At 42.3% G+C, this 18056-nt stretch overlaps 2 protein-coding genes across 3 annotated transcripts in view; one reads left to right on the top strand and one right to left on the bottom strand.

Annotated features, from left to right (window-relative positions):
- The window catches only part of LOC135388722 (COMM domain-containing protein 10-like), a 21870-nt gene extending 7404 nt beyond the window's left edge, over nucleotides 1-14466 (bottom strand). The window contains exons 1-7 of one of the 2 annotated variants that reach the window (XM_064618468.1): nucleotides 13602-14466; nucleotides 12147-12237; nucleotides 10853-10963; nucleotides 10709-10780; nucleotides 8865-8948; nucleotides 7802-7966; nucleotides 593-7082 (exon numbers count right to left, since the gene is read on the bottom strand). In XM_064618468.1, the coding sequence (XP_064474538.1) occupies nucleotides 7044-7082; nucleotides 7802-7966; nucleotides 8865-8948; nucleotides 10709-10780; nucleotides 10853-10963; nucleotides 12147-12237; nucleotides 13602-13633 (594 nt within the window). In that variant the 5' untranslated portion in view covers nucleotides 13634-14466 and the 3' untranslated portion in view covers nucleotides 593-7043. Of the gene's footprint in view, nucleotides 1-592; nucleotides 7083-7801; nucleotides 7967-8864; nucleotides 8949-10708; nucleotides 10781-10852; nucleotides 10964-12146; nucleotides 12238-13601 lie in introns of those variants that run through there. The other variant, XM_064618467.1, reaches the window with a different exon arrangement.
- LOC135388720 (GPN-loop GTPase 2-like) lies at nucleotides 13888-18056 on the top strand. The gene is made up of 5 exons (XM_064618464.1): nucleotides 13888-14311; nucleotides 14375-14537; nucleotides 14620-14744; nucleotides 17581-17679; nucleotides 17740-18056. Exons 1-5 carry the CDS (start codon nucleotides 13991-13993, stop codon nucleotides 17980-17982), a joined length of 951 nt encoding a protein of 316 aa, XP_064474534.1. The 5' UTR covers nucleotides 13888-13990; the 3' UTR covers nucleotides 17983-18056.

The following is an 18056-nucleotide window of genomic DNA, read 5'->3' as shown; positions in this document are numbered from 1 at the left end:
TATTTGAGCAAAATATTTAGCCTTCCTTGGCCTTTCAAGATCATTGAGGGCGGAGAACTAAAGGTATTCAGTACTGCGTGGTTCTAGGCCACCTCAGCGTTCGTGTACAAGTAGTCAAAGCATGTACGGTATACCATAGCCTTTTTTCCTGGATACGAAACATTCTGAAGCACCGACAAAGTCAGTGTAAGAGAGTAAGGTGCCTACTTTTGTATTTTATTGCCTATTTCGCTGTTTTTAAGGGCCTAATTGCCTGCCTATTTCCATCGTTTTTAGTGCCTAAATTTCCAGGCCCTAAATATAATATATGGGGAGGGGGGGGGACCAGTGTGACGATCGCGAAAGTTCTTGCAGTTCATGGCATCCGTCTATCTAAGCAGCACTCTTAACGGTTTTCAAAGTATGAGCTTCTCAAAATACTTCCAATCTCGTGACACCGCCTCATTGGTCATGACAGCCCACATGTAACCGTATTGTGAACGTCCAAATCAATATTTTGGTTTCATCCACATTTTGCTGTGTGCAGTATGTGGGTGTTGTCGCACTTAGGATCAATTGGGGGGGGAGCTTTCATATCAAGTGGCTCCTACAGTGAACAATGAAATGTGATTTATTTTGCTGAAAGTAATGATCACAAAAAAGAACATTATTCAAGAAAAATAAATAGGACGCAATGAAACACAGAGAACCGACAATTAAGCTTTGTAGAATACTGCCGATCATCAGCACAAATCAGAAAGCAAATACAGTTCACATGTGCCCAAATAGCTCAAAGCAGCACAATGAATTTGTTGTACTCTCAGATTAAAGTGAGTAATAATAACAACACTCAACAAGAGGTAAGTTACTCAATCCAAAGACATTCAATTGACACAAACCTTCAAGTGCAGAGGAGTGAATAGTTACCACAAGGTTTGTCAACATCACAAAAATATGTTCATTCTTGCAGCAAAACTGGCAATGTCTTTCATTACACTTTGTACGTCCTGTTTTTTTTAAAAAAACAGTAATCTTTCCGGAAGCAACATTCTAGAAACGCGACCAGAAAATATGCTTCGCATCTGTGTGTCAAGGTACTTGTGGGGGGACAAGCAAGAAGTGTCTTTCCTCTTTGGTTGTGGAAACTTCTGGAACACTCAACTGGAGCATAACAGTTGCCATAATAATAAACAACCTCAATGGAACAGGGAGGAGACCCCGGGGGAGTGCTGTGATTGGTCAAGCGAGATAAGGAGGGCTGTACTGTGCCCTGGTGGCACCTCTTGTATTGCGTTCAGTCGCGAAAATTGCGAGCAAGTTTTGCATCACGTTACTTTAGAGGCAGCAACAGTGGCAGATTCTGCACCGTGAGATGGTCAGTGCTTCCAATTCAAAGACAGTTCACTAACGTGCAAATAACGGCTGGATCGAGACACTGGAAACCAGGACGACTGGGGCAGAGACATGTCATGGACGGAGCACACATTGATCAGCAGTGATCACGGTCACTCGGAACTCCCTCAGAGTCTCATCTCTGTATGTGTCATGGTTGGCAAAGTCCTCAGGTGGAACACAATCTGCTTTGCCCTTGCTGCGCCACCGTACACGCGACTGCTGACAAAACGTTAAATCACTTCTAATGGCGGCTCCCACTGGTTGATCAGGAGCAGGTACCCCAAATCCGATACAGGCCAACCAAATCCGGAACTGAAGGACTGAATCCTTGGCTGAAGCAAGATTGTTTTTCTCTGGTGGATTACCAACGGCAAACCCTGTGCAAGTTGACCCAATGCTCGCTGTTGCTCGGACGTGACAACAGTATCCAAGCCTTCTTGGCAGGGCAAGAGCACCACAAAGCGAACTTGCAACCTGCAATACATGCGAGCCTAACCCAACCTAAATCTGCTCCAGTCAGCCAGTGGAGTTTGCCACAACTGTTGTTGTCTGGTAACGGGGCATTGGTGGAACTGGACTGCCGTCTATAACCCTCGCACAACAATTTTAACCACTAGGTGGCACAAGCACATCTCCTTGCAGCATTAAAAAATATACTTCTACACTTTCTTTCCCTTTACATTTACACAGGCTTCTACAATGGTCAGCCTCCTTTCCAATGCCCCAGAAATGTCACAAAACTCTCACTGTTCTTGCATAAGCAACACAGGCTGGCAATCCTTCATGCTTCATCTTGCCAAGTACAACACCTGTTTCCCATCCGAGGTACCGAGCCCATTGAAACATGGTTTACCAATACATCAAATACATGAATACAGATGAACATACACATATCCCACAAATTCATGATCGCACCCAAAGTGGTTACAGGAAGGTTGTGCGTTTTTCCACCGTGCAATCAGGTTGTGAGGCACTGTCATGCTATGGTCATGTGCCGTATTTCAGGATAAACCTTTTCCAGTCTGATACGCTTTACTCTGGTACAAATTTCTAGGAATTGCTTGAGCAACCCTTCACTGAATTCATAATACAGTATTTACTCGCTCAATGACGCATCCCTTCTACGGCGCCACGTTTTTTGAAAAAAGAAAAAAAAAAGTGTGGTAATTATGCAAGGAAATATGGTATGGTACCATCGTCCATGGCATGGTATCCTACTGTACAACAGGTGGGGTGAGAAAAAAATTCAAAGTATAGCATTGGGACATTAAAGGGGCAGTAAAGTGAAAGTATTTCTCCTCGTGAAATGAAATGTCCGCTGCATCATTCGTTATTTGACGCGAAGGAAATCACGATTTAGGCTTTCTCTCTTTCTCACAACAGGGCGGTGTGGATAGGGCGCCTAACCATTGCAAGGAGTTTTTCGCGGGAACCAATGAGAGGTCGAGCCTCTTGAGAAATAGAGAAGCTGAACAGCGCAAACTGCAGATACCTTCGCGCCTACATAAAAAACGATGCAGCAGATGAATCCCATTCCTTTTGTAACACTGTCAAGACAATGTCATCTTTCATTCAGCGAGGACAACCTTCTTGCACTTCAGTGTCCCTTTAACGTCTGCCTTCTGGAGCCATTGCAGGGTGCTCAGCTGTTGGAATACACAATACACTTCTGTTCTGATACAAGTGATGCTTGCTGTTCTTTGTTCGTCAACATGGTTCGTACAACACCCTCAGTTCCTAATGTACCAAACAAAATTAGTCTGGTGGCTACCCACTACATTTTGTGTAAGATAATTTTCTTACGTAGGTGCTTAAGAGGAAACGGATGTGCTACAACCCAAGTCCTAACAGATCATGTAACAAGGAGGAGAAAATGTTCCATACAGGTGCGATGGATTTGGCTTATACAGAATTCAACAAGAAACGCTAAACCGTACATACGATGGCTTGAGGCATTACCCGTAACATTTTGTTGGAGCAGAAATCAGGAAAAGACCACCCAAGACATTATTTGGTATAATGGGTTCCTCAAAGATGGATCCACTGGAAAGAGTATGAATACGTGGGAAATTTCCAGTAATGGCTGCATTTCCTATAGCGCAACACAGCGTGCAACACTGAAAATGTTAACACAATATGTACACAAAAGGGGGAAAGAAAAAGAACAAAATTATTTGCTCAACCTGCATTCACAGCTATGGTCCCACATCTTTTCATCACACTCAGATATTGCCATTGACACAGGTATCGTTACACAACAGAGAGCCCCCAAAACTGAAAGCTACAATTTCCACCACCCACGCTTCCAGCATTTGTACTGTCTTGCCCAATCAACCTGTTACCGTGCCAGAGAATAATGACGGAAAGCATTTTTAGCAAAGAATTTCTGACGCACCGCCTCCACATAGACGGGACAAAATATCGGGCTAGGAATTATACTTGGTCTACTGCAGGGGAGCCTAATGGGACAGTTCAATCCATATCAACCATCCCATGCATCTTTATCAATCCTGATCCCGATGTGGTTTTCGCAGCATTTTCGTAATGGACTACAGGTCAATCCAAGTGAAGCCCAGCTACAATTATTAGACGTACCATATATAGGATAAAATATGGAACGAAAAGGGATGGAAGATCATTGGAAGTGTCAGAAACAGAAAGTGAAGACTATGACTACAAAGGTCCATTACATGTCCGTAGACCAGTGTTTCCCAAACTGTGAGTCGCGACAGATTCAGCAGGGGATCGCGAAACAACTCGGGAAACTTAAAAAAAAAAAAAGACAGCAAACGATGTTCTTAGAACATGCTGTGCCCACTATTCTGAGTCACAAAAAAGCTTGCGGTAGCTGACCCCGATGTCTAACAAACAAGCTCACTTTAGTGAATGGGAACAGGCATTTCTGCTGGCACGCGTTTTCTTTTGTTTCTTTTTGTGATGGCTTCTTGCCCGGCTGATTTACTATGACTACATTAACTCTCAAAATAAATGTCATTCAGCGTCAGTTCTCTGCACTACCGTTCATGCACTGAAATCGCAAAGCTTGTGGCATTGCAAAAAGCTGTGAAGGGGGGGGGGGGGGGGGGGATGATCTTATATTTCGTATGGGGAGCAGAGTTTGGGAAGCACTGCTGTAGACTGAGGACAGCTAAGCAAAAAATCCAAGCAGCCGTCCCCCCTCTCTCAATGGACAGTGTCTTTGACCATTACTTTAAGCTCAGAACCGTACTGGGCAACCATACGAGACCTGGTTAGCCCTCTCATGATTAACCCGCCCACTCTACGCTGCTACGTTTCCGAGTTAAAAATGTGCATTACTCGTACAGGTAAATACAGATGGGGTTGCTTTCCACGGACATGCCAGTTGCGACGTACATGAGTTACAAAAGAAGGTCGATCACCCACAAAACCTCCCTTGTTGAGATCCCAAAGAAGTTTGACTCATCATAAAGGCTCTAAAGGTTCGAGCAGACACACCCAATCATGTCCCCAACAATTTCTCTTTCCTGTCCACATGTTCTCTTGCACTAACCATGCATTATTGTTGGGTTCAGCATTTCACATTCACCTTCACTCTCATTTCATCTCACGCCGAGTGATCATTCCACGGAAAAAAGGTATGCAACAAAAATGCGATGCAAGATATAAACAACCTGGAATATCCCTGGGTATGCGCAATGCATAAATACACACATAACATGGAAGAAAAAGAACAGTATCATCTCCCAAACCGCAAAAGTTCAGGAAAAAAAAAACACAAAAATCAAACAGTCACTTGCTTGAGCCATGTCATGTCGTGTCATTGGGTTCACAGCACTTTGTCTTTCAATACTTGACAGACCACAGCGTGAAAATGGTCATTCGCAAATGTTGTATTCCTAGCTAATAACTGGGTAACAAGTATACAGACATTCACCACAAGGTACAGCACGCTTAAAATGTTTTATGCCTTTTTGCTTCTTTTGTCTTGCAGGCAACACCACCATGCTAACATTTTGTAATAAAATGTGCCATCAATCCACAGAATACCTGTTAATGTACCATGTACATGTTACTTCTTCCTTATGTACCTAACATCCCTTTCTATGGCACTATATTTTTTTGTTAAAGTGTGTTAATCGTGCAAGTAAATATACATAGAGCCTGAAGTTTTAGGGTTTTACCCGATTCTTCGCCGAATTTGCACCCCGAATTAAAGGTTGCCTCTTTAGGGTCAAACACGATTTTTACCAGGCAAATTGCCCTCTCTGGGATGTCTGTAGGAATGCACCAACTTACTTGTTTGGCAGAAAAATGTAGTTACATCACCGTTTGTACCAAATCGCTACAGTTAGTTTGAATAACTGAGCCCGATTTCTCCCCGATTTTAGCGCAATGGAAGTTTTTTCACTCCGAATTCGCATGAATTTAGTGCACACGTTTATTTACCCGATTTTTACCCCCCGAATTTAGAAAAAAATATTTCCCAAAAACTTCAGGCTCTAAATATACAGTATTTCTCAGGAAAGGTTGTCACAAACAATGTGCTGTAATTGTCATTCTAGTTTTGCGTGAAGCGCACTTTATAATTAGGGCCCAACTTTTTAGGGTTATACCCAATTATGCCCAATATTTGCCCCCCCCCCCAAATCAAATATCCCACACAATTATTCTTCTGATGTCATGATACACTGTCAGCAAAGCACAAATGCAAGACATAAAGAAGCAAATACAGGTCAAAACAACATGTTCCATCCTTCAGTCACATTTACCACACTAATGCCCCTTATGAATGGAACTAGGTATATAAGAGATACAGCACACCACAAACAATTTAAAAACTCATTGTGCGTTTTATCGAGGGTGTCAAGCATACCCCCAAAATATGTATCGTGAAGTTTGGAGGGAATTCTCATTATTGGAGTAATATTTAAGACTCCCAGAATAACACAGCCTGGCTCAGTCATCCTCCCACGAGGAAGGGAATCTGGATGAGATGTACAAGTAAGCAAAAGAAGAAAAGTCCGACGAATTGTGGAAATTATAGCGTTCCAATTGTGTAACATGATCAGCACTTGCTTTTGCAAGTGCACTAATGTGAGAGCTCCAATATTAAATTTCTGCACCCAAACAAAGTCAGTAAACAGATTAAGTGTGCTGCTTTCAGCTCATAGCCTCCAAGTAGAAAAAAAAAAAAAAAAAGAAGTTGCTGCATTAGGTCAGGTGAGATCTGTGGGACAGTCAGTAAATATTTCATTATTCCCAGAGTAATTTCACGTGAAACCAATAATATCTACAAGTCAAGCAAGCAGGTCTGTCTGTTTCAGAAATATACTAAATCCACAGTCGCTGACTCAGCTCAGCTGGTGTCCATGCAAAATTGAGACTATGATTGATAATAAAGTTAACCAATCTTGTGGAGCTCATCACACTACATGGCCTTGGAGCCCACGATACCCATCCTAAAGCAATATATATTGTTGTTTTTGTTTGTTTGTTTTCCTGCAAAATGTACATTAAAACAGAAAGGAAGAAAGAAGAAGGAAAAGAAAAAAAAAAAAATCTCGAATGTTGGAGGTATGCAAAAAGCAGCACTGCTTCATCCTTTTCAGAGAGGAGAGAGTCTTTGTTTCTTCCATCTGCAGTCCAGATGTTGGGCTACAAGTTGGAGAGGCTACCGTTTCTTCTGACTACATCAAAGTGTCAAGATGAGCCTGGATCTGTTCCAACTGCCAATGTATGTCAGGGGAAGAAAGAGTGAAGGACAGCGTTAGTGTTAAAAGAGGTAGCGTGCATGTGGGACTACCCGTGCATGCATTGCTGTTGCATGACAACAGCGCATGGAAAAACAGTTACCTGCACGTTTCTCTTCAACAAAAATTTCACTGACAATCTTGTCACTTTTGTGAGGTGAGGTGCGTGTTAATTCCTCCGTTGTAGGATGATAATAGACTCTTGCATTTATGGGTCTTATGGTTTCTGAAAATTTTTATGTCCTACCTCATGACTTGTAGAACAGGATAAGATTGGGCAATAGCATGTGTAGAATTTTGGGGTGAGAAAAAAGATGTTAGTACAGTAGTTACATTTCAGATGAACACAAGATGAATAAAGTTACAATGAAACGACTGTGTTCCAATAGTTAAGCAATACTTCAATTAACCAGAACTCTTTTCACAATCTCTGTAGTTCAACTTTAGGCAATTTTTTTGTAAGTTTCTCTGAAATACTACCCAGTATGATGTGTTCGCAACAAAGAAACATCTTTCAGTTGCCTGTTAATTCCATTACTTCGACTATGAACCAAATACGGTGTTTCACTAGGAAATTATACCATTGCCAATTATTACATTTTAAAAAATGAGTGTAGCCTACAAAGCTACTGGTATGCAAAACCTTGCAAGGACTGATAAGATGCGGCAGCTATGGGTACACCTTTGCAACTTACCTTGGTGTAGAGGTTATAAAGTTGTTGATGGGAAAACTGAAGCAGCAAGTGATCATGGGCTGCTCCACTTGAAACAACAAGGTCCATGAGAGCCTTTGGGGACTTCATGTGCGAAGCCGTCCTTTGTGCACCTTGTACACGCAGCTCAACATTCACGTCACTTAGCTTGAAGCAAGAAACAAATTACTTTGTTTAAAAAATGCTTGGCCCGCAAGTAACACTTTTGCCATGAGAGTATTGATGTTCTGAGGCTGAATGTCCTACAGCTGGCTAACGTTTTCAGTGACTTCCATCTTTCATCATTAATTTCTTAGGCGGCACTTGAGGCTTTGTATGTATTTGTCCTTCTTATGTGTTCCAGCCTCAGAATATCAATTGTCTCATGTTCAACTGATGCCGCATGCGTCGATCCCGTCGTATGAATGTGTGAGAAAAATGTAAGAGTGAAAGGGGCATGAGTGAGAGAGTGGTTGGTTTGCCCCTTTAAATGACGCACCCTTGGAAGTCGCTGAGAAGGTGTGTTAGCTTAGCTCAATTGGTAGAGCCCTGGACCAGTAATCCAGGTGATGTGGATGCTACAGCCGGCTAACCTTTTCAGTGACTTCCATCTTTCATCACTTTTGCCACGCTTTGATCCGTGCCATTCTTTCATCTGTATCTTTTTTCAGCTGTTACCATTTTTTAAACCAAACCAGCTATTACTATATTTTATGTGTAGCATGTTTTTTTTTTATGGAAAATTTCTGACTTGGTTACTGAAGCACCCTGTACACACATAATTTATACAAAAACTTTGCACCGAAATAAATTATGTACAAGTCGCGAAGTGAGACCCGACTGAGATGACACGCATGCAGACGTTAGCCAAGCAAATTGCCATTTCATTAGATTTTTCAGGTTCGAGACGAGTTAGTCTTGACTTTGAATATTCCAACAGAATCTTGACACGTCTTGTCTTTGGCATAATTCTATAATGCACCCTGACTTCAACATTCAACCTGGTTGTAAACAGCTCGGGAAGAACAAAACAATGTTGGACAGAGAAGCCAGATTTTTCCATTACCTGGTGCTCAGCAATGGTGCGTCGTTTGAGTCGCTCAATTACTTGTTTGGCTGTTGAAGACCAGGCCTGTACGATGCAGTTCACCTAATCGAAGATTTGCCAGTCGTTAAATTTTATGCATAGTTGTGACTGCTAGACTAAAGACATATGTTATTCGATACAATGTTTTCCCCTCTGGCAGGGTTATAAACAGATCTGTTCCGACAAAAGGGGGGAGCAAATGGGGCAGCCGTCCCAGGTGCCTTCACCAGAGGAGTCGCCGGATGGTAGGTCCCCAGTTTGGGTTGGACAATGAAGTGAGAGTCGAGGAAGTTTTTGACCTCAGAAGTGCAAATGAACTGTTTCTCTGTTTTTCATTTTTGTGCGCAGACCTTCTGGTGTTGGGCTTCACATTTATTCTGCCCCAGGCAGGATAAACGTGAACCTGCTCCAGCAAGCAGAGCACGCCTCGGGAAGGTTCGGGTTACAAACATCAAATAATACTGCAACAACAAAGGCTAGCGCAATAAAACATAAAAAAAAAAGAAAATGAAACCACACATCTCTCAGACATGCACATACTGTTTCTGGAGCCATTAAACCTAATGCTAAATCTTGTAAGCAGTACATCTCTAAACGCGCCAAGAAGTACAACAAGGAACTCAAAGATTTCACACCACACACGTTACTTTGGGCAAACTGGTAGGTGCCCAAATTGTCCCATTTTTAATGAGACAGCTACAAAGGGCAAATATGGGACGTACTCCAAAAGGGAGATTCTAGAGGCCTTTCTAATTGAAGAGCAAAGGTAAGTGCATTGGCATGTCCCTTGTCGCTCGGTAAGGAACAACATTTTTTCCGATAACATATTTAGGTGTAAAGAATGTGCAATAAAGTGGGCCGGTGTGTGCAGTGTGAAACCTTTGTGTTCATCATCGTTCTTCTGTGCATTTTGGGCTATGAACTGTCACCAATGGGCCCAATATCACACTTTATTTTTAACTTCTCAGTTGGCAACACGACGAGCAATTGGGCTAGTTGGTGTGAATGCATGATGAGGTAAACATGAAGCAAAAGACAGAGAGACCGAAGGAGCAGACAGGACGAGTGTCTGCTGGCTTATCAGTAGGGTTTCTAGTTTTTAGCGATGATAATACCTAAAACCTCCCGAAACGCTGCAAAAAAATGGGCGCAAAGCCAAATTACAGTGATGTAAATTTGAATTGGCTTATAATGTCACAAGATAACAAGATGCTTTCTCTTTGTCACCTATCTTCGCCCTGCCTCATAATACCTCGGAAAATGTAATCGCCGAAAGCAAGAAACCCTATTTATAACTAGACCCTGAAGTTTTAGGGTTAAACCCGATTTCTACCCGCAAAACTGCACCTAAGCTAGGCACCTCACGGCAATGACATACTAATTTTTCACAAAATACACGGTTGATCTCAACGTCTGATACTCTGGATAGGCTGTACCACGAACGTTTGTTCGACAATAGAGCCCGATTTATCCCCAAATTCAGTCTGATGGTAATTTTTCCGCCCAAATTTGCATGAATTTTCGGCATCAAGTGATTGACCTGAATTTTCCCCCCCCGAATTTGGAAAAAAATAAAACCCGAAAACTTCAGGGTCTATTTATAACCAGTAGCTGTCTCAAAAATACTGCTACTTGTATGTACAATTACTCAAGGCAAACCATGCAGTGCAAGCAGCATTTAAATTATACAGGGCTGACGATGATTATAAACATGTAATAGTAACTTATTCTGCTACATTTTCCCCAATCACACATTCACGAGAGATAGAAGGTCGGGCATCCGCCACATTACAGTGCCTGTATAATTGAACACAAAGACCAACCTTCGCTTCGCTGAGCTCCAAATCTTCAAGTTGAGCATGAAGCACTGACGGCTTTGCAGTGTGAAAAGCAGCCTAAAGCCACAGGGAACAGAAGGATAATTTTTTGTAGTATCAGCGGGCAGTGAAAACACTGGACACACGCACCTGTTCCAGAATAAATGACAATGTATCCAAAACTAGGGTGAGCTCATCGTTGCTCAAGGAAAATGCTTTCTGAAGCTTTTGCTCTTCCTCTTCACTGAAACTCCGTTCATCCTGAAAAAAGAAAAACAGCCAGGAAAGCTAATTGAAGACAAAATAGATTTCGTTGCAGCAATAATAATGGACCCACATGAAGGCTGTAGAATAATGCGGCTTGTAGGAAACATAGAACACACTTACGCACGAGGGTACGCTACTGAAACATCACTAACCTACCGTTGTTAGCAAATATAAAAAAGCTAAGAACAACAGGATCTGGGGGCGACACAAGTATTTTTGGCTTCCAATGACCAGGAATGACTTGGGCTGTTTGAGTTTGCCCAACAGTATTTGTAGGCTAAGATAGAATTCAATTAGAATACATTGTACGCACACTAACTTGTCTAAGAAAAAAAAAAAAAAGGAAAGAAAAAAATTCAGTGGCGATTTAGCAGTAAATGCGAGAGAAATGTGTTAGCAGTAAGCGTCTCTTCCAGTCTATACTTGACTTTCAGGTATCCACTTCTGGTTGTCTACCTCCTGTCTATACCTAACTCCCGTTTCAACACTTCCAATTACTATATGTAAATTCATTTAATTAACTTTTAATTAACCTCAATTACCCTTTAATTACCAAAGGTAACTGCAGGTTAACTGAGGTAATCTTGAATTTCATTCAATTCCCTTTAATTACATTTAATTACCTCCGCTAACCTGCAGTTACCTTTGGTAACCTTTAATTTCATTTAATCTTTCTCTTAATTACATATACCTTCGTTCATTACCTTTAGCATCAGGGAGCCTCATGCATTGTCTTGTCAAAGTTTGCAAATACAACAACGAAGATAGAGAAAAAAAAAATCACACTGGTCCTTTAGTTTACCACAATCACAGCATCATGAATAATTCTTATATTCGGTTGTACAAAGCACGCAATAGTTAAACACGATCTGATTGCTATACCACATCAGTGGCGCTTGAAAACGTCCTGCCATTTAAGATTCATTTAATTAAATTTGCTTTCATTTTAAAATTTAGTTACTCATACTTCTAGTGCCACGGCGCCATAGAAGGCACGGGCAAGAGACATACAGTACAGACACAACACAACTAAAATGCGTCTGAGCATGAACATAAATACAAAGACATCTTAATTTCACAACACACAGTCGTAAGAAGTCACACTGCACATTTGTAGTATTGAAGCAAAGTAATTTTACAAAGCACCCACTGAAGGGGGCTGAAATAGCTGACTCACCTTTAAGTGCAACTTTTGCAGGATGCGCGACAAGAGGGCTCCAAATTTTGAATCGTCTAGTCTATTTATTAGCTGTACAGCCCGCCGCAAGCTGAAATTTTAAGTAACATACCATTAGAACGATCGATAGTCCTAACAGTACACTATATTGGCATACTGAGAGTTGTGATGGGGCATGCATATTTTCCAGATCACATGAAGAGGCAATGAAATGAAGCATGAGGGTTCGTCATCTGAGGCATGGCCAGGAGCTGGATAAATATGCCCCCCCCCCAATACCCCATAATTTTGTGGCTTTGAAAATTTGACCACTTTGTACTTCTTACTGAATTGAATCCAACTGAATGCCCAATCCAAAAACAACAAAACATGACAGTTGCAAATTTGTGGTGGGCTTCATGTACTTTCCCATGTAAGTAACTTTTTATCATTGATGTCCTTTTTTTTTAGCAGCACTGTCCAGGTCGATTGGCCATCCTTGTTTGCAGAACATTAACACATGTTTGCATGTCATAGCAACTTCTGATCAGCAGAACATGTTCAAGAGTTCTTGGCGATGCTCCAGCTTAAATGCACAATATTTCTTTAAATATTGGCAGTATGTAATGCAACTATTGCTACTCCATGCGATGCTTGGCTTAATTATAACATTCAGATTGGTGTTAACTCTAAAGTCAGGTGTCACTATAATGTCCCAAATTTAACTTGGTATTGAAAGTGATGACGAACTCCAATCTTCTCAACTTATATATAAAAAAAAAAAAAATGCATAGATAACTGCAGCCACAAGTTTGGAAATGCATGCTGGCCCACCACGAAAATGTGTGATAAAATTGATGATGAACTCAAACTTTGTGTTGTACTTTTCATGCACAACGCATTACTTCGTCCAATGGAACTAAGCGTCAGCCATGGACGCACGTGACAAAGTTCAAATCCCTTCACATGTGCGACGTCACGGGTCTCCGCATCGCAAACAGTTGTGGGACAAGCTTTACTACATGCCCCTCCAGTCCCTCACAGAGAGGTACAGTTCGTCCCTGAACGAGAGGGTAAATTTGGGGAAATTCCCTCGCCTGGCACACTGAGGCTTAAATATTGACACGAGAAACCGTGTCAAGGTTTCTGGGGCACGCCGGTGAAACCGGAGCAATCGATAAGTGTCACGACGCTTCGCGTAGCTCACGCGGCCCAGAGCTTGGCTCATGCTTGTTCTTGAAACTTTTAGCGTGTAAATAAATGCACGCGACACATGTGGTAAGATATGCACGCAAACACAAATACACAAAACGTTGCCAAGTGGGAGGACGAGCGGTCCTTGACAGTCAAGGTTATTGCATCCCCTCGCAACAAGAAAAAGGTTTCGCTACGGAAACGAAAAAATGCTACGAAGCCACGTGCATCGAACGCGCAAACACAATCTCCAGTGTTTTGTACACAAACGAGGCAATTTACCTGGCGGTTTTGGCGAACATAGACACAGTCATCCCCGGAGATTTGTCACTTGTGCACTTGTTGCTATGCTACATACACAAACGGGGAGAAGAGAAAGTGTGGTAGCGACATCTCGCGACTGCGCGGGTGTACGGTGTCAACAAAAAATCGACTATTAAGACGTCAGTAAATCAAGACCTATCTTATTACTTTCCGAAATCCCATAAAGTCTGATTCTGCTGCTTTACAACGCTATGAAAGCGTAGTGTAAGAGAATGTTAATTGCTATTGGTGGCGCTACTGTAGCTCAAAACTAAAATGGCGCCACTCGTTGGAGAAGTTTTTGTAAATCTCTATGCTTTTTAGCAGTAGTTATCAGAAGGGTTTTAATCTGGTTTTAATGAGAAGCAATGAAATTTGGACAAGTGGTAATAGGGCCTCCGGGCTCGGGGAAAACGAGCTACTGCAAAGCAATGCAAGAGTTCATGACGTCGCTGGGGCGGAAAGTAGCCGTAATCAACATAGATCCCGCAAACGACGTGCTACCTTACGAAGCATCAGTTGACATTTCCTGCTTAATTCGACTGGATGACGTCATGGAAAGGCTGAAATTGGGTCCAAATGGGAGCTTTGTATATTGCATGGAACATTTGGAAATGAATTTAGACTGGCTACTGGAGCAAATGAACACGTATGGAGATCGTTATTTTCTCATCGACTGCCCGGGACAGGTGAAAGCCCACCAATTGATTGGGTTTTCGAAAGAAAACTTATCTCTGGTTTCATACTTCCAGGTTGAGCTCTACACACACCACAATAGTGTCAAGAATATCATGGCAAGCCTGCAAAAAAACGATTTCAGAATAACTGCCGTTCACCTAGTCGACTCTCACTACTGCAGCGACCCCTCAAAATTTATTGCCGTTTTGTTGACGTCACTGTCCACGATGCTTCAAAGTATGGGTGATTGAAGTCTTTCTCGTTACGTTCCGCGCTATATGCTATACGTGCACACCAGCTGTTATCGTTGCTCTTTCAGTTGAGTTGCCGCACGTTAACATCCTGTCCAAAGTAGACCTCATAGAAAAGTATGGCAAACTCCAGTTTGGACTGGACTTCTACACAGATGTCTTAAATCTGTCTCATTTAGCCGACACACTTTCTGTAAGTAAGTCACTTTCCATTTCAAACATACTTTTGCATGCAGTAGCTGCACTGTGGGCCAGGGCAATTTTGAAGAGGTGTGTCATTACACACCTCCTACACAAGAAATTGAATGTGAGTGTAGAGCTCCACAGCGAAAAAAGAAAAGTCACAACCAAATTATGGCAATTTGGGGGGATTTTCCCAGCATCCCCCACCCTGCTAAAATTTTCTGATACATTTTGTATGAGCATGCATGGACAGTAGCCACCTTATATGCGGTCACACACCCCTACAGAGTTGCAACACGCTCCTAAAACAATCCCTGAGTGATTTATGTAGAATCCCAAGCACATGGTGTGGGTTGCATAAAAAAAAGTCATTATTAGATTGATGTTGTAACAGGTTAACATATCATTACCGACATGTGACTAAAGACATGTGATGGCAAGGGCTCCCCTGAAGGAGGTGCACAGGTAAAAATGTTAGTGGGGGGGAGGGAGGGGTCAGGATAAATAACTGGCAAAGATCATCCATAAATTATTAGGACATATAAGGAACAAAAACCGAGGGCCGAAGAGACAAACAAGGCAGAGTTATGAGTTCATTTCATCTTCTTTGTCCTGCGTCTCTTGATCATTGATTCTTATACATAGGGCCCGACTTTTGGGGGTTATACCCGATTATGCACTATATTTACCTCCCGATTCAAATCGGAAAAAGACAGGGTTTAACCCGGTATTTCCCCGAAAACTGCTGGACCAGGGGGATCCAAAGTCATCACAACTAATGCAGAGCTTTGGAAACTGTGTTGTAAATGCATAAATATGCTCATGCAAACTGTCAAAACAGAGACCCTGCTGCCTCACAGATGCATGGACTAAATACTGATACTCTGTGTTTACTGGTCTGTCATTTGTATCATGCCGAGCAGACAAAAGATTTACACCTGATCCAATCCGATTCAACCAGAATCAATTGAACCAGGTTCAGTTCAACCCGATTACACCCGAATTATTGAAGCAAAATATGACTCGATATTTACCCCCACCTTTGCTGGAAAATACAACCTGAAGAGGTCAGACCCTACTTATACATTACACTCCGTCAACAACGGGAGTTAGCCAAAACTGACTACAAATAAGAACAAACACAAAACACGTAAGCCTCCAAACGCCCAGGAATCAATGAAATCAAACAACTCAGGAAAAAGGTGCTGATGCCACGATTCGAGCCTGGGCCTTCTGATTTCCGGTCAGATATGATACTGCTACATTTATGGTAGCAGGACTTCCGAGGAAAGAAGGAATTCCGCAGGAAATCCGAAGGACCAGGCTCGAATCCTGGTGTCAGCACCTTTTTCCTCAGTTGCTTCATTCCATCTTCCGTCACCTCCGTCGTGACGCAGGTTCGAATCCCGGCACCGGCTGGGCCGTCTGAGGTTTTCCCTGGGTTTTCTGGCAGACTTTCCAGACGAATGTCGGCACACTTCCCCCGAAGTCGGCCCAGGATGCATGCTAAGCCCCCTCTGTCCCTCACTCCTTTCTGCTGTCTTCTCTCCATCTGTTCACGACTGTACGCCGCTCATAGCTAGAGCCTGAAGTTTTAGGGTTTAACCCGATTCCTCCCCGAATTTGCACCCCGAATTGAAGGTTGCCTCTTTAGGGTGAAACCCGATATTTATCCGGCAAATTACCCTCACTGAGAAGTCCGTAGGAATGCACACTTAGCTTGTTTGGCAGCAAATGCAGTTTCATCACAGTTTGTACCAATCCAGTACAGTTAGTTTGAGTAACTGAGCCCGATTTCTCCCTGAATTTAGCATACTGGAAGTTTTTCCACCCAAATTCACATGAATTTAGAGCACATGTTTATTTACCCGATTTTTACCCTCCGAATTTAGAAAAAAATACTCCTCAAAAACTTCAGGCTCTACTCATAGTCACTGTTGCTTCGTGGCGCTAACACAGAATAAAAATAAAATATAAATAAATAACAGTTAGTCTGCTCCCTGTCCCTACTGAAGTATTATGACTGCATTATATTGGAGTATATGCATCAATCCCTCTTAATATTTTGTCGTCTTCTTTAAAACAGAATGGATGTGAAATTCGCAGCCATAAAACTGCTTGTGATGATACATGTAGATGTTGAAAGCACGCTCAGCAAATATATGGTATGAAACACTGGCGCTGAAGCTCACTTGGACAGAGGGTAATTCTTTGTACATTTTGTGAAGTTGTCCTTTTTAATATAAAAAAATTCACTCATTTAACATATCGGTTGCTAACTATTAATTTGCATTTTTCTTGTACTATTTGACATTGCTGTTTTTTTACTGCACCTCTGCCACCGTGAGAACGCGCTTCGCTTCCAGGAAAAAAGCGTACGAGTTCCCCAAACTCATTCGTTAATCAGATCACTTGCTTACAATGTCATTACGTGATTCTATGAGGCAGTGGATGAATGGCATTCAGTGTAATGTCATTCTCTGGAAATGACATTCAGTTTCACGTGTCACAGGGCTATACGACTGGCTGGTACTGATCTGGTAACATAAGCCAGTCTCAACTGCTCCCACGATGGTGTCTGGACCTTGATGTCACTGGCGTAGCCATAGAGGGGCCATATAGGGGTTCACACAAGCCTCCCCGAAACCCTACCTTCGTTAGTGCTTTTGGGAAAGGGAAACAAGAGTGAAATTCCCCTCCCCCATGTAAAGTTCTCATAGAACCCCTTCCGAAATATTTTCCTGGCTACGCAGCCGATTGATGTCATTGGTTTGCCGTTACGTTGATCATGTTTTCTCTCAGCTATTTTAGCTTAACTTGTGTACTTGTTCTTTTCTTCGCTATAGGATGATCCGGTCATGAAAAAATACAAAATGCTCAATGAGGCCATAGCTGGTGTCGTAGAGTATTATGGCTTGGTGTCCTTTGTACCACTCGACATCCAGGTAGTGGAACGCTAAGGTTTTTGTGTTAATCGGGCACTTACTAGCTGCGTCCTTTATCAGGATAAGGAGTGCATGTGGAACGTCCTCAAGACCTGCGACAAAGCAAATGGCTACATCTTCGGACAGTCGGAAGAGCAGAACTTGCAAAAGATGTTGACTTCCGCTCTGCGTACTGACACGGAGTCTCAGGACATCATAGCGAGGCTCCACGAGAGACTGACCACAGCTGGCACTAAGACTGTCATTAATAATGAGGATATTACGGACTGTGCCGAAATCCTAAGCGACAATGACAGTTCCTGACAAGTGGTTTGTCCATCATCGTTTCATTTGTAAATAAACATACTTCAGTAATTTTAGAAATGTCCTGACAAACA

Source organism: Ornithodoros turicata, chromosome 3 (genome assembly GCF_037126465.1).
Source record: "Ornithodoros turicata isolate Travis chromosome 3, ASM3712646v1, whole genome shotgun sequence".
NCBI classification, from domain to species: Eukaryota; Metazoa; Arthropoda; class Arachnida; order Ixodida; family Argasidae; genus Ornithodoros; species Ornithodoros turicata.
The sequence above is the reverse complement of the archived record's forward strand: the minus strand, read 5'-3'. Positions and strand labels throughout refer to the sequence as shown.